At 47.0% G+C, this 17,109-nt stretch overlaps 2 protein-coding genes across 3 annotated transcripts in view; one reads left to right on the forward strand and one right to left on the reverse strand.

The window, feature by feature from the left end:
• LOC135280634 (gonadotropin-releasing hormone II receptor-like) overlaps window positions 1-14,959 on the forward strand; it is a 40,839-nt gene extending 25,880 nt beyond the window's left edge. For both annotated transcript variants that reach the window (XR_010347504.1, XM_064388741.1), the window contains one exon: window positions 14,659-14,959. The gene's annotated coding sequence lies outside the window, so the exon portion shown is untranslated. The remainder of the gene's footprint in view (window positions 1-14,658) is intronic.
• Window positions 11,647-17,109, reverse strand: part of IGDCC3 (immunoglobulin superfamily DCC subclass member 3) — a 100,309-nt gene continuing 94,846 nt past the window's right edge. The window contains exon 14 of the mRNA XM_064388719.1: window positions 11,647-17,057. Within this exon, the coding sequence (XP_064244789.1) occupies window positions 16,893-17,057 (165 nt within the window). The 3' untranslated portion in view covers window positions 11,647-16,892. The remainder of the gene's footprint in view (window positions 17,058-17,109) is intronic.

Below are 17,109 nucleotides of genomic sequence, written 5' to 3' on the forward strand. Positions count from 1 at the left end.
ATCTTACATGATGGTTCAGTCTTGGCTCTTTGACCTGTGCCTGAGGGAGCTGCCCCTGTTCTCTCAAGGTCATTTGAATATGAGCAGAGACGTTCATCATCCTGGGGCCTCAAGGAAGGTATTGATCACCCATGATGAATTGGCACATGTGCTATGCAGGAGGAATGATTACTTAATGGATGAAAGATGTGAGAGTTCATGCTTTCATCCAAGTCACTGCTTCTTTCTCCTTCTTGACACAAGGGTCCTTCTGCCCCAGTGGTGTGAGAGATGCAGAGGGGAGAGACACAGAGAGCCAGAGAGCCAGTGGATGTTGGTGGCACCTTCTCCTGGGACCACAGTCTGGTTGTTCCTACCTACTTTTACTGTCCAACTTGACCTGACTGACCACCCCTGTGCAGTGGGTTTGCAGCAATGCTGCAGCCATAAATGGTCCGTGGGGAACCCAAGAGACATGGGTGAGTGCCTGAGGCACCAGTGCATAGTGGGACCATTTTGGAGTTTTGTAGCTTTGGAGTGAGGAAGAGGAGATGCTGTGTGCCTCTCAGTCATGCTGCTCTCCCAGCCTGCAGGAATTACTGTAAATGGTGATTTATTAAATCTTTGTAAACCAGCACGATACCGCATGTCCCCACTGAGAGCTCTTCTGCACAAGGTGTTATTACGAAGGGCTGTTTCTGATTGATTTTTTTCACCCCTGATTTTTTTCCTATATGAATGTTTTGGAAGAAAAGCATATTATTCCAAACGTGATTAAGTCATTTGGAAGAGGATTATGGTGTTTTGGAATAACACCCTCTTATTCCAGAATGAGATCAGTCACACGGGGAGTTAATCGGAAACAGCTATTTTGCTCCTCTGGGGAGCCTCCACCAGCATGACAAACAGTCAGAGCTGCTCCTACCCCTGCTGCCCACTGGTGCCTTGGTCCAGGTGGGTCTAAGGCCAGATGGTGCATTATAGCTCAATAATTTGGAGATATAATTTAATTGCTTCTGGCCTAGTAGTGAAACCTCAGAGTCCTCCATAGAAGTTACAACAATATAAGCATTTTGTGACTGAAAATCAAGATGGTGTGTAAAGGAGGCGTCATCTTCAAGAGATGTTTGCTTCCCCAAGAGCCTCTGCATTTATTTCAGTAAGTGCTTGACTGAGCTGCACCAGAGGCAGCTGCATTCACCCCTCTGCATCGCCCTTCTGTCAGCTGTGGTGAGCATCCCTTGGCCATTGTCATGAAGACATTGGTGTGACCCATGGTCTAGAGCAGCCCAGTCTAGTGGGAGATGTCCCTGCCCATGGCAGGTGGCTGGAACCAGCTGATCTTTAGGTCCCTCCCAACCCAAACCATTCTAGGACTCTACAATGCTGTGATCACACTGCATCCTCTGCATGCACACACGGCTCTGCCGTTGCACTTCATGATGCAACAACCCAGAAACTTGTGGCTTCCATATGCCACAAATTATATTTTTTTCATCCTCTGATACGTATTTATTATTGAAATTAAAGGGTTTCCTAAATTTTTATTTCTGAGCTGGGCCAAACACAGCTTAGGCAGTAAGCAATGCATATTTATTTCCAGCTCATGAAGGAAAAATATAACATCTTTCCTTGTGTTTCTATAATTTCTTTTCTGTGCATATGCAAATTGCTGGTTTATTTGTGCAAGATTTATGCAACTAAATGATGGGGAATTATAGAGGCAATTCAGTGCTTAGAAAGAAGAGACACAATTGCTGCAATTTGCTCGTGCCATGCGCTAATTCCTTCGGAAAATGCTTTTGCTCATTTATTTGCACCGAGCACCGATTTCTGCACCCCTAAGCAAGCTCGGGAAATGTTCTCTGGGCTCAATAGACTGCAAATGGTTTATATTTCTTTCTGCCTGTGCCATCGCCTCCCCATAATACTTTATAGCAATTAGTAACAATAATGAAATATAGCTGTGATTTCTCAGCACTGGAGAAATGGAGCCAGTGCTTGTGAATCAAGCACATTTTCTGGTCAAATTGGCCATTTAAACATGCTGCTCAGGAAGCTTTAAATCCACCTCGATGGATCACTCTGAGCTAAGCTCCATGGGGGGCAAAAACACTGCTGGAAACAGATTTTTCTCCTTTCCAAAGCTGAACCTGCTCTGTGAGGTGATGCTCCCACGTTTGGGAGAACCTCTCACCCAGGCACAAACCGATGCATTGTGCTTGCTGACAAGCAGCATCCTCACTGCTGCAGGGAGACCTTGATTCACAAAGAGAGTGGCAGCAGGAGTTGAGACAGCTCCCAGGTTTTTCTTCACATGCCTCCTTGGTGTGGTGAAATGGGGAAATCCTATGAAGCTGGGATCATATAGTGGAATCAATTAGGTTGGAAAAGATCGTTAAGATCATTGAGGCAAATTGAGCCTTCTTTTCCCCAGACTGAGCCCCCTCAGCCACTCCTGGTGTTCCAGGCTCCATTCACTTCTCTGGACATGCTCCTCATTGCCTGTCTTGGAATGAGGGGCCCAAAACTTTGATGTTTGGGGAAGCAAACATCAGAGCTGCCTCAGCAGTGCCCAGAACAGGGAGAACACTGCCCTGCTCTTGCTGGCCACATTACTGCTGATATGGGCCAGGTGCCATTGGCCTTCTTGCCCACTGGACACACTCTGGCTCATGTTTGCTGTCAGCCAGCACCACCAGGCTGCATTTCAGCCATTCTCCCCAAGCTGTCATGTCACAGGGGGTTGTTGTAACCCAAGTGCAGGACCCAGCCCTTCACCTAATGCCTTATTTCCGATGCCCGGATGCAGGATGGAGACAGGAGACAGGACACAGGAACGGAGGTCCAGGGCCCCAGGAACTAACCTGGAGGTCCTGCAAAAGGACTTGTTGTAGTTAAATGTCACAAGACAGCTGGTGCCCAGCACTTAGGAGAAAGGGAAGTGATTTAGTTTTGGTCATTATCAGAAAAACATGTGTGGAGGACGGGCAATGAGAAGAGCAGCCGTTTTCTATTAGGATAAGAGTAGGTCAGGTGTAGTTAAAACTGGGTAAATGGAGCAGGAAATGTGGCTGTATATTACTCACCCAAGATATATTGCACACATTAGCCTTGTTTGATCGGGTTATTTGGAGATTCGGTACTCTGAGTGGTGTTTTAGGGTGGCCAAATCCAGGCTTTGTACTCTATTAAAATAAATATATTGCTCGTGTTTAATAAAGTCTCTGAGTTTCCATGTAACTGAAAGTCTGCAAGTGGTCTTTGCTAGAGTCTTAATGAGTCCCTGCCTGCAATAGGCTTTTGAAAGTGGAAGGTGTGATATTAATATTGTTTATGTAGCAAAATAATTTATGAATATTCATTTAATGATGTTGCCGGCTTCCAACGTGTATCTGCTCTTGGGAGCTCTAATGGGTTTTCTCTCCTGGCAGAGAGCTGCCTCATGGAAGTGCCAGAGGCTTTGCTGTGAGGGCTCAGTGGGCTGCCCTGTGCTGTGAAAATGCATCAGACTGGTGTGGCAAGGAGAGTCAAAGAACTGCAAGGCTGCTCTGAAATTTGGCTGTGAAAACTACCCTAGTTTTGCAGAAGAAATAGGAAACGTTGCTTTTCTCTATTAAAAAGCCCCATGAAATGCAGAAGGCTTTATCAGCACTGGACAAGACAAAATGTATTGGGTTGGGTTTTTTTTTTAATGTGTCTGAAGATTTTGAGTCTTAATGAAGTGTGTCCTCTCCAAAGAAGTTGAGAGGGAGGTGCTAAGATGGACAGTTATTATATGCTTAATTTAACTTTATTAGATGGTATTCTAAGAAATAATACCTTTTTCTCAACTGTATCCTTTGCAGCATCTTTGTCTGCATTTAGCTTTGGTGCTCTTTGACCATCTTTTGGTGTATGGGCAGGCTCTATCATACCCCTTTAGCTCCTTCCTAAGCCCTTGGATAAATATGATGGATAAATACATGCTTCTGGCATGGCAGCATCCTGCTTTCCTTTCAGGGATGGAGGACTGAGATGCCTTATTCCACATGGGCAGGCTCTTCCCATGGCAGGGTGATGTCAAAGGCAGAACAAACCTCCCTGGGGGCAAGGTGAGATCGGCTCTCCAAGCTCTGGAACCAGACATCCCATCAGGAGGGGGAATGAGTCCAAGCAGGGAACCTCAGCCAAGCACTGGACCCACCTGAGACTTCCCAAATCCTGATCTCCAGAGAGCAGCCTTTGCTGCAGCTAAAGATGATGCTGCACACACAAAGCAGAAACCAAGCCAAGTGTGGGGCACTTTCCCAGCTCTCTTTTCCCTGGCTGCCCCAGGGCGATGCTCGGTGCATCATCCACAGCCACCATCCCATCTGTGGGCAGTAAATCCTGCGGCAGCAGTCGGGGCTGACTGCGGCTTCGTTCCCCCTTTGCCTCTGACAAAGCTGTATTGTTTTGGCGTGACCTGCTTTTAGGAGCCCCCTGAGGTCCAGCCGTATATCTGTCCTTGCCAGCTCCTGGAGGGTGGCTGGGACCCCGGCGGGGTCAGCGAAAGGGTACGTCACGGCTGGACGGCAATTATCCTCTGGGCTGGGAAAAGCCAGGGCCGAGCCTGTGCCGTGACCTGGGGTCTCTTAAAAAACCTTTGAAAGGTTCCAGGCTAGTAAAGGTTGGGTTGCATTGCCTCAGTGCATCCTCCACATCCTCCCCCAGGCATCCTCTGCTAAGAAAATTCACTTGTTCTGCTTAACGGTTACTTTGTTTGGACATCACGTAGCAAACGCATCCCGCTTTGCCCTGCACGGGCACCTCTGGGCTGGAGGGAATGTCCTTTGACCCTTTCTTATGACATCCTGCAGGACTGAAGTGCCCTGCTTCAAATCATTAGTTCCTTAGTTCCTCATTCTCAGCTCTGGGCACCATCTGCCTGACAGAGCCACTAAATGGGGTTAAACCCAAAAGAAATGGTAAATTGTGAAGTGTGCAAACTGCTCAGCTTGTGTTATACAGGAGACAGAAGCAGAGTCTGGAGGGAAATAGGCAAACTAAAACCAGAAGATTGGTATCCAGACCAGCTCAGAAGGGGACAGCTGGGGAGGTGTCAATGTGCCCCTGCAATGGGCTGGAGGCAAGGCAGCCATTCTGGAGGGAAGCTCCATGTGCCACCTCCTGATGCTTGGCATCACTTTATTTCTTTAATTTCCCCCAAGCAAAAGCAGCCCAAGTCCCTCTCTAAGCAAGCTCTGTGAGTCAGTAGCAGAGCTGACCAGCCCCTTCCCATGGCTCTCAGTCCATCAATCCACTAAAAAAAAATACAGGCAGAAGGTGTTAGTTTTGGGGGAAGGATACTGTCACCCCGGGGAGATGCCAGTGTGTCCTGTATGCATTAATGAAACACTTTCTTTCCGGTTAGGACTTGAAGGATGCTCATTGAAAATCAGGCTGCCATGGAAACCAAAGGTGTTTAGTCTTTTGGGAATGCTGTTGGACAGAGGCAGGGAGAGGTGTGGGAGGCGGGAGAACAGTCTCTGAAGAAGAGGCATTTTAGCAAAACCCTTGATTCACCATCAGTCCGTGCCTGTCTGTTGCTTGTGGCTGCTGATTGTGGGAGGGAAGGGTTTGTCCTTGTACTGGATGCTCTTCATGGCTCCAGGGGCCTCCTTGCTCTCAGGGTGTCCCTGGATGGATGGGGCATGTGGACCCTCCCGACTGCAGGGACAGGGATTTGCTGTGGCAGCAGTGCAGGGTGAGGAGAGAATCAGCAGCCGTGAGCCCCAAGTGGCCTTGCTGCTGTGGGCACCAGGTCCCTGACAGCAGGCAGTAGGTCAGGGACCTTCAGCTGCTCAGGGATCCTGGCACCCTGCCCCCTGCTCCCCCTCCCCTGCTCCTCGAGGGTGAAACACAGGAAGGTGCAAGCGTGGAGAAATAGTGGAATTATTGCTCTGTCATGTACCATTCACTTTAATTAATGCAGCATGTCAGCGTTGTGACAGCAGTATTAATAAAGGTTGGGAGATTACTGCAAAACAACATCGTCTTCCTACACCTTGTCACTTCCCAGCACTGTCCCCTGACCAAACCTTCTCTCCTTCCCCTGTTCATTCCACTTTCCATCCTCTGGCACTTGCTGGGAGCCTGTGTCCACAGGCAGGAGCTGGGGGCTGCTCCCACTCCCCCTCGGCCCCACACAACCCCTCACCATCACAAGTACCTACTAACGGATGCTTTAATCAATAAGTTGCATTAGGAAAAGGATGGGAGTGGGTCCCTGTTGCATGCACAGAGCAGCTCTTCGTTGTGGCTCACACAACACCCTGCATGAATGCTGCTGGAGGTTGTCATTAAGGCTAATTAATTGCAAAGAAAATTGCTTTCTGTTGGGCACCTTTGGATTAGGGGCTGCTCAGTGCAGCGGGGGCAAACCCATAGTGGCTCACCCTGGGCTTGAAGGCAAAATGCAAAGAAATAGATTAAAAAGCTAACAGCCACCCTTCTTCCCATCAAATATTCCTGAAATCAGCACGTTCCTGCAGAAAACCTCAGCGCATTGGAAAATCCTCAGCGCTGAGGGCCGGGGCTGTCAGTGCCGGCTGCCTGGAGATCGATTCACCCGTGATTTGGATTTTTCCCTTCGCAGCAGTTAATGCTCTGCCCGTGTTTTGCCACCATATCCCGCTCCGTAATTACAGTGACTGCACGGATCAATTAGCACCGCTTAAAGCCATTAGCAGCCCGGCCCCGTAGCCCGCAGCTCATGGCCAGCAGTCCTGTGTGTGGGGAAGCCGTGGCACAGCACCTGCAGTGGGAAAGCCCTCGCTTCTTTTAAATTCAGTTTTATTTTGGTTTTCCATGTTGTAACAATCTAATGATGGCCTCAACAGGGACACTGGGACACACTTTGTCAGGCTGAGAATGTTTCATCTCGCTGGGATTTCCATGTTGTCTCTTGGGGTTGCCTGAAAGGTGACAATTCTGTTTTGTGATGTGGTTTGTTGCCAGAAATTTATCTTTGTTCAGTGCTAAATCCAAAGCCTCTGAAGGTTTGGGACTGTCTGGAAGCATCCATTTGCAAGGGAATAGCAAAAACCTTTTCCAGTGTCTCATCCAGAGGAATGAGGGAAGTGGGGTGAGAAGCAGAGGAGGGATGAGAGGTAACACATTTTCATATCTAAAGGGGAAGACAAATAGTCTCTCTGTGCCTCAGTTTCTCTGTTAGAAATGCAGACTCTGCCTCTACTGCCAACATCACCTGCAGACCCAGAGCTCCGTGGTCTTAGTTAAATGATTTATCAACTGCAGGAAAACCAGGGGCCAGCCAGCTCCAGTGGGGTGGCTCAGTTAAAGGATGAAGATCCAGGCTCTCCACAAATTCATCCCAATTTATTAATGAGCATAAACACCTGAAACACCAGGTTTCCATCCCTAATACAACTATTGCCATTCATTTTTTGTCTTATACCAAAATTTTCCCAAATGAGGGCTTTTCTCCCAAGATCCCCCCTAAAAACACTAGCAGAAGCCATGGCTGTTAACCGAATTTTGTAGCATTAATATTTCCCATGCAGGGACTTTTTCTCTCTTTTTCTTCCTTTAATGAAAGGCTTTACTGGGTTTAATGCTGACATGTCCCAACCTGTGTGGCCTGGCTGTCCCAGGGCAGAGCTGGTGTCCTCAGCAGGGAGAATTCCTTGGTATTTAAAAAACATTAATAGCTTCAAGGTGCTTTCCATTTTCCCCCTATTTCTTATAATTTTATAATATAAAGAAAAATTAAGCTGGTGTAAACACATATTTTCAACAGGACTGAGGACTCCATGTTCTGGAGACCCCACAGGGGATATGTTGGTCCCTGAGGCAACTTGGTGGTCCCTGGGAGAAGCTGGGGGGGGGCTGATTTCCCAGGCCCAAATCATAAATCATGCATATAAAAAGTCACTCAGGGCACTCTAGCCCAGCATGGGGCAACTGTAAATATTTTTGATGTAAGGGATTATTTTCTCTTTGGGCAGTGTCTCACTCTGTGTGTGACATCTCATTCCTGGATCGATGTTTTATAGGCACGTGGGCCCTTGTATCTGCTCATGGTTAGTCGATAATGCCAAAACATATGGGCTGTCGTGTACTTTTCCATGTATTCCTGTTATATAGGCTCCAAAAATAACTTGAGGGTTAAAAAATAAATAAATCTCGAGGATGGTATTGTTTGTGCTAGATAAAATCCTGTGAACAAAGCAATTGGCATAATTTCACTTGCAAATTGAGCAGTGAAGCAAAATACCATTTATGAAACTGTAATTTATTCTTGGAAAATCAAGCACTTACAATGTCGGCTTGTCTCAGGTTAAGTTACAGAAAAGGGAAAAAATAGATTAATGATGAACGTGACAACATTTCAGGGGAAATCATCACAGCTAAAGCCTTTGAAAGCCTGTTTGCTCCCTGCACAAATGGGATTTTTATTTTTTTTCTCCCAAGAATATTAAACCAGGGACTGCTTTGGATCTCAGTGGTGCTGGGAGCAGTCGAGCAGGCAGTGGCAAGGTCTCCCCCTTTACCCCCATCCTGCTGCATCCTGTGCTGGGGAACCCTCACTGCTTTCAGAAAGCAAAAAGCAAAGTATGGCTCATTATTTTTTCCCTGCCTGCAAATAGTCCATCCCTTAAAGATCCTCTTTCTTGCAGATGTTCTTATATTCACAGAATCACAGACTAGTTTGGGTTGGAAGAGACCTTAAAGACTATCCAGTTCCAACCCCCTGCCACGGGCAGGGACATCTTCCACTAGACCAGGCTGCTCCAAGGTGGCCTTGAACACTTCCAGAGTTGGAATATTCTTATGTTTTGGTTCTGTACAACTAACACAGGCAACCTGAACAAGCAACTCTCCAGTGGGGACATCACCAGTGCCACCAGTGGGCCATCAAACCCCATCATCAGTTCCTCCATATGATCCAGAGATGTTCCTTAACAAAGGTCTCCCAAGGTCTCTCCTTTGCCCTGGCTTTTATTCCTTATCCCTCTTCACCCTTTTTCTTGTGGGCAGGAGACCACTCTCCACTGACAGACACCCCTTGAGAGCTGGCAGACACCATGGAGTTACTGCAATGGGGCTGGGAAGAAAATGAATATAATTTGCACAAGAAGAGGACAGAGCTCATCAAAGCCCATAGGTGATGAGGAGGCACAGCCTTGTCTGCTGGCATGTGGGAATTTATGGACCAGTTGGAGCCACAAATCCCAGCCTGGAGCTGCACTCTGGGTGGGGATCTTAAATCTTTATTTAGGGAAATATCAGCAAATAGTCCCCCTTGATTTCTGTGCCAGCATCTCCAAGGTCTCACTGTTAAGTCACAATCACTGCAATGACGAGGTGTTTGGGGCAGGAATGGGCATTTCCATGATTGTGGCCGAGGCATCGCTCGTGCCCCGCGGCGCTCGCTGGAGGTGACGGTAAAATGGAGTTCACAGCCCGAGGAGCGATTGCCCGCTGTAATAGTGTGTCACGTATTAAGGGAGCATGTTTGAAACCACGTTATGTTATTAAAATTCATGGGAGTGATTTATAGGGGTTTTTAAAAACAGCAGCTTGCCAATATAAATTGGCTTAGGAAAGTCAACTGTAATCCACCCAGGTCCAAATAATGACATTTCCTCCAATACATCCAAAAAGCTGAAAAGCAGAAAATAATATCCAGGCTCCAGAGATAAGGCGAGCACCCAAGGGAAAAAGGACTCTGAAATATTCATGCGGCCGTAGATTGGATGGTGGAAATGGCCATTCCCAACGGCTGCGTTTAGGGACTGATGAATTTAGTTACTGTACCTTTATATTTATCGCTCAATAAACAAGACAAGCTCCTTTACGAGGCCGAGCAAGATTAATTTAGCTATTTTAGCACTAAGGAAATGGCTTTCTGGGCAAGGCGAGGGGTTGGTAATTTTGCATGAAATTAGGAGACTTTTAATTTAGCCAAGGCAGCGAGCACTGGTGGGGTCTGAAGGTGCTGGGAATAACAGGGCTGGAGATAAGATCTGAGGATTAAATCCCTCCTGGAGCAGTGGGGTTGGCATGCTTACCCTGGATTTTGGGGGACCCCACACTGAGAGAGAGCAGAACCTTTCCAAGCCGCCTGCACCTGCTGATGAAGATGTTCCAGCCTCTTGATTTTTAAGATGATATTTGGGGGCTTAGGCCATTGCTGTAAAGGTTTTACAGCAGCCGTGCTGGAATCAAGCGTGGCTCTGTAAAAGTGTCAGCAAATGAAGCGGTGATGCCCGAGTGGTATTAATGCCAAAATGACCTTTCCAATAGTTAGGGCTTTATGGGATATTATAAATTCTCCCTGTGTTGGCAGGGTTATAACTAGGACATTAACAGTAACATCTCCAGTGAAATCTGAGGCAGGAACGCGGTGTTTGGAGCTGAAAACACCCAACTTAATTTTTTTTAGTGTTTCTGTAGCTAAAGAATTGATTTGTTTCCAGCAGAAATTTGAATGCACATAGTCAAAAGGAGATTGCTTCTATTAAAGACAAGTTTTGAGCACTCAAGTAGTGTTTTTTTTGAGGGTTCTTAATATTTCCAACAGCCCAAAATCAAAGTGATTTAAGCGTATTGCTTGGGGTTTTTTTATTTCCTTAGTTTCTAAGACTTCAGATTAATATTGTCAAACCTTTTTTTTATTGCCATGAAGGCAGGGAAAGTCCTTTTTAATGAAAGCCACAAGCTCTATACAATGCCTTGACTCTGCAGCTGCTATCTGCAGTACCAGATTTCACTGAAGTTACATGAAAATCCCCTGAGTGAGCCCACTCTGATCTTTTTTTCACCTCTTGCGTTGCCACTGGGAAATAAAATCAGTTTTTATGCTGGTATTTATTATGAGGTATATATTTAGACAGTCCGTGCTGCAATTTAGCAGTTCCGAGAGCTTCGGGGAGTTGTTTGAAGCAACTTTTCACTCAGCTGCTTATTGAAACCCCTTTAGAAAGTGCTGCTTGGCTCACTGTCGCTCCTTTATTCCCCACAGCCTCTACTTTGCCTGTCCTGTGGCATCGAGGGCAGCAGCAGCACACAGCTCAGTGGCAGCAGGGTGGCTCATGGTTCACAGCTCGTTTTGGGGCAAGGATGCATCTTAGAATCCCAGGATGATTTGGATTGGAAGGGGTTTTAATAATCATTGTGTTCCCACCTCCTGCCATGGGCAGGGACACATTTCTCTATCCCAGGGTGCTCTGAGCCCCATCCAACCTGGATACTTCAGGGATGGGGCAGCCACAGCTTCTCTGGACAACTGTGCCAGGGCCTCCCCACCCTCACAGGTGCTGCCCCGTTAGTGCTGCAGGCATTGGGAAATGCAGCTGCAGCAATAGCTGAGCAAGAGCCAAGATTAATTGGAAATTGATTTGCACTTCTACGCACAGGTGTCGCACTGTGACCCTGGAGGTCTCATCTCACCCAGCTCCCAAAGAGCCCCCATGCTCCTGCAGGACTCTGCTGATGGCTTGGCTGGCGTTTATGAGCAAAGCATCAAAGTAAAAACCCCTCAGCCCTTAAATGCTGAATTTTGGGAGCTGCTCTTTGAGAGAAGCCAGATTCATCACCACTGAAGTGGTGATGCCCCAAGTTGCCCTGAACAATCCCCACACCACAGCCCTGCATATGAAAAGAAAAGCTCACACAGGCTCATTTATTCTAGTTTTATTTTTCTTGTACAAGTAGCCACAGGCTAAAATCTAAACAGAGCAAACTACAAAAAACCTGGGTTTTATTATTATTTTTTTAATACAGAGCTAACAATCGTGGGATCAGTGGGATTTCAATATCACGACAGTTCAAAGTAAGAAAGGTAGAAAATAAACAGTAGAAAAGTGCTTTGCAATTTGGGTTTTTAGTATTACTGCTAACAGTTGATTCCCAAAAAGGACTGGGACAAAGGTTTAGCATTGGTTTTATTATGACTTTCTAACAAACGTAAAGATATTGCAAGTTTAAATGATGGAAATAGGATCAAAGTACAAACCCCTCTTTGCTTTTTAAGTCAGACCCTGATCCAAAGCCCCGTGAAATCGGGCTTGTCCCCGACTCGCTGGGCTTCGCACCGGCCCCGTCCCTTCTTCCCACACGATGAGGAAGCACAGGCTCTGCCCTTGGAATAAGCCTGGAGCCATTCCCGGATTCCCAGTGCTCCAGGGGTTTCGGTGCCATGGCCCTGTGCCAGCAGCGCTTTCGCCTGGGGGTGCTGGTGCTTCACTCATCCCCATCTCCTTGCCTGCTGCTCCGGCCCAGGCACCTTCCTTTGCCTTTCCCTTTTTTTAAATTGGCGGGTGAGGGAAATAAATGAGCAGGCATCAAGTTGCTGGATGGGATCTGTAACCTGCCTGCTCCGGAGCGCTCGGGGACGGATACATTTCCACACACTGTTTGCACAGATGAAGTGAGGAGCTCCCCCCCTTTGTTTTCATAAGCTTTTAATTTCCTTTTTTTTAACCAATTTTCCCAGACTTAAGTGCTGTCAGAGAGGGCTCAGACACCGCACTGATCCCCCCTAAAATGCCGTGGGATGGTTATCCCAGAGGAACACCCCCACAGGCAGAAAAACTCTTCCCTTCACTATCCAGAGGCAATGACACTTTGTAGCTTCTCTCCTCTTATTGCCAGCTTAAAACCTACAGTCCCTTGGTATAATTTTGGGTGGAAGCTTTAAAATTCCCAAACTGGTCCAGCACTTAAATATATCAGCCCCTTTACAAAATGAGGAAGAAAAAAGAAAATGGTAGACAAATAAATACCTGAATCCAACAGTGTGAAAATACCCTGTCACAGCATAAAACTATTCCCTGTTCAACTAAAGACAATGTGGATACTATCCCTGAGGAAGCAGCCATCTCTGGTTAACTTGAGATCTCCAAGAATAGGTTGTGCCCATTATGGGTTACCAAAAATAATAACAAAAAATCAGCTTTTGGATATTTATTCCTTCCTATAATTTCATCTCACCACAGCCAGAAAATAAAAGGGTTTTTGGGATCAGCTGAGAAAAGGCAACAGGTTGAATTAGTGTAATTATTTGAAAAATACTAGAGGATCAGATTCCTACCCCAAACACAGGCAGTTTCCAGCAGTTTGCACTGGATCCAACACCTGCCTGCCATCCAGTGGTTGTACCTCTGGGTAGAACTGATTCCTCCCATCAGGAAAAAGTGGGGGGAACAAAAAGGAATAAGAAACCTGGCAAGCTGTTCCTTAAATGTTGTGGTGTGTAAAGGAGTGTGAAGGGAGTGCTGCCCTTGGCTGGCAGGTGGGTGCTGATGGTGAAAGGCCCTGGGAACCACCCTGGACTGTCTGGCTGCCTCTGCTTCTGGTCTGGGGACATCAAATGATGCCTCGACCCCCTTCCTGTGGCACAGCCCATCTGCAACACACAGGGACCTGCAGTCCCATGTCCACCCAAATACAATGTGTACAACTTGTCTACTTGAGTACAACTGTGCCCCAGAGAAGAATAAACAGAATAAAATTCCATCGGTTTCCTTCAAAACCATGGCAGCAGTTTGGATGAACGAAAGACAGACTGTCCCCCATGCTGAAACCAAACACAAGCTCTTTTTAAAATTCTTTTTTCCTTCTCATGTCACAGATTAAGGGCCAGACATAGGCTAGGTGATGTTTTTCCACGTTTTGGGTTGGGACAGTTTTGTCTCCAGCCCCGTTCAAGCACTGCAGTATTGCAGCAAGTGGGGCTGTTACATGTTGCTTTTCCAGTTTAGTTACAACCAGAGGCACAAAGCCAATATGTAATTTTGAGTGGGTTTTTTTGCCCAGATTGGTGGACTAAGACAATTTAGGGAAGACCATGGATCCTCATGGATCACCAGACTTCAGCTTCATCCCTTCAGGGACTGAGCTGCCACAAGTGTCTGTGTTTGGTCCCAACGGTACGAATTGATAAGAGCAGAAAAGAAACCCCAAAAAAGAGGAAAAGCTAAACATCTAAAAAATAGTCTTTAAAGATTTACATCCATCTTCAATCATCTCAAACCAACACAGAATCTGCATTGGTTTAAGCCACCATGTTTCTGCATTATTAAAAAACAACAAAAGAAAAAACTCTATTCTTGACATACTATTGTATTCCAACTAGTCAAATGGCACAGAATTTCCCTTTAATAAAAGGAAGTAGTGACAAATACTTGTTACTATTACAATATCACAATAATATGATATTAAATTAATAGCATGTTCACAGCTCCAGGAAGTCTGAGCTGAACACTACTCTAGGTTCTGTGTTCACTTTGGCAACGGTACTTATTCAATGTGAACGGCGGCGTTACACACATGAAAAAAACAATAAAAAAACTGGGCTGGAGTAGGAGTGGGGTGGCAGGAGAGGATCAGGTTGTCTTTGATATGAGGTTATCACTTGAGCTGTTTGGTGTCTTCTCCTCCATCCTGCCTTGCCCTAACCCCAGCATCCTCTGGCTCCTGCGATGGGCTGGTCTGTGCTCTTGGTCTCTTACAGCGCTGTCCCCCCACAGTCCCTCCCCAGGCTGTCTCCAGGTCCAGCCTCACAGGTGTGAGCAGGGTTTGTCTGACAGCCCATTTAGCCTCTTTGGTGGGGTGGGGAAAGGCTGTTTAGGGGTGTTAATGCCAAAATTTAACCCTTTGCATCTTTTTTGTTCTGCATTATGTCTACAGGAGGACGAGGGCTAGGAACACCGAGCCTGAGCAGCTCCTTGCTCTTGAGGTTGGTGCCATTACATCTTCTTGGGCCAAGCTGGATGAGGACAGAGTCCTGCTCCCAGGTAACCCTGCCCAGCACCAGGACTCAGCTCAGGGAAGAGGCATTTGCTCAGCCTCCTGTATATTGTATTATTTACACAGCCATTGGTTGCATCCCATTGCCAGGTGGGCAGGTGATGGGGGTGTTTTTGACACAGGGGACTCCCCCACTGGTACCATTTAAAAAAATACAATTCATACTTTTTTAAAACTTAAACTAATTTCCTTTCCTGATTCCAGCACTGTCCTTGCAAATACAGCAACATTTGATTTACCACCACCTACACAAAGAGATCAAACCTTCACATTTGCCTGGATTTAACCACCTCACACAGCAGGGAAAGGGCTGCCCTCCAGCACCAGCTGGCACCTGGCATCCCTGTCCCCCGTGTGTGCCCCCATCTCACCCATGGATGATGCTGGTCACACACTGACTCACAAGGCTGCACCACGCCAGGACAACCCAACCTCCACAGTGTCAGGTTGGTGGTTGATCTCCGGAGGGGACAAACCTTCTCTTTGGTGTCAGGAGCTCCTCTGCCCACCATAGGCATGGGGAAGGGGCAGCTCTGGCAGCCCCCAGCATCCTCCTTGCCTTGTCCCTCCCCAGGAACCGAGCCCTTTTTGGCTCCACTCATCCTTTGGATGTTCTGTGGCTGGAATGGTGCTGGAGGAGCTGGAGGCAGCTCAGTAGCATCTCAAGTGCTCTACTGGGGAAGTGCTCTATTGGGGTTTCCCCACAGGTGCTCCTGATAGCAGGGTGGGCTTTGGGACAGGACAGTGATGTCCAGGTTCCCACCTCCCAAGGGTGTGTTGTGCTGCTTGTGCCAGCACACGCCATAGATCATCCTGCTGGGAATCAGCCTTGGGGAGCAGCACACTGATGGGGCAGAGGGGGGCTCTAGCCCCAGCACTGGAGTCTGAGTACCTCATCCCTTCAAACCCAGGATGGACCAGTGCCCAAATCAGCCCTGGGAAGGCAGTGGTGCCAGGGAGCCACAGGGCATCATGCTCCTTATCTGTGACAGCCCCAACAATCTTTAAAGTAAAAAACCACAACACAAATCTCCGCCACACAAAATCACACTGGAGCCAGCCCCCAAAAGTAAAGCTCATAACACCAGTGAAGCATCATGCTTCATGTGGGGCTGGGTGGGAGAGGCAGGAATTGAGGGAGAGGGGAGGACACACACACACTCACACACACACACACACACACACAGACACACACACACACACAAGTTTCTCTCACACTTGAGGTAGAACATTGCTTTCAAAGGTTTGGAAGTGCTTTACATGGGAACAACAACAAGGAAGCCACTGAGGTGGCGGGTACAGAGCGTGACTGCTGAGGTAGGACCATGCTTGTACTGACCAAGTGCTACACTAGTTGTTTGTTTGAACACGAAGGAAGACGCAGGTATTTCTGCTTCCCAGAAGACATTCATTCCGGTTGAGGTAGGTTCTGAGTTCACTCGGGTTGTCTGTCCAAGTCTTTCAGTAGCCCTCAGGCATCCTTTGACACGCACACACTTTTTTTTTTTTAACTTTTTTTTTCATATTATTTAGAGTCAATCAGCAAAAAAAGTATCCTGAGAAATAGCAAAAGTGTACAAAGTCATCAAATCCACGGAGAGACAGCCTTCCTAGGCCTAAATTTTTGGAGTCAAGTTAGAAGGATTTTTCCAAATCCTGTCTTCTGGAAATAAAAAATAGATCCAAAAAGTAGTCCTAAAGCTGCTGATCAGGAAAATTCCGGGATGCCAAGAGATGGGGGCTCCACTGTATCCCCAGTCTGTCAGAGACTGGAGAGTTTGCCAAACTCTGCCAAGGAGTCTGTTACGTAGCAGCTATGGGGAAAATCCATCGTGACCAGTCTCCAGACAGCCATCATCGGAAGAAACACGTTGAGAGGCTCAAGAGAGGTCAGAAAGATAAACTTCACAGAGTTTCCAAAAGGCTGTATACATATACATATATATATATATATATATATTTATATATATATATAAAAATAAAGCAAAACAAAAAAATAACAATCAGACCGTAGAAATCTTCAATTGACCTGAGATTGACAACTCGTAAAGACATCACCAGCCGTGGGTTTGGTTTCTGGTAACTCCTACAAGAGGCTTCGAGTCTTGGCAGTTTTATCCTTCATTGGCAGGACCGTGGTTGGGAGCCGGAGCAGCAGGACTGCTGCCATGGGGGTTTTTTGGGAGAGGGTCTGGCTGCTCCTCAATGATGCTGAACTCATCCAGAGGGAGTGTGGAGATCTGGGTTTCGTCATGGGGGGCTGACAGGCTGTGAGCCGACTGGAGAGAGAGAGAAGGGGACAATGCAGTGACAGTGACAGCTCTCTGATGT

This window comes from Passer domesticus, chromosome 14 (assembly GCF_036417665.1).
Source record: "Passer domesticus isolate bPasDom1 chromosome 14, bPasDom1.hap1, whole genome shotgun sequence".
In the NCBI taxonomy this organism is placed as follows: domain Eukaryota; kingdom Metazoa; phylum Chordata; class Aves; order Passeriformes; family Passeridae; genus Passer; species Passer domesticus.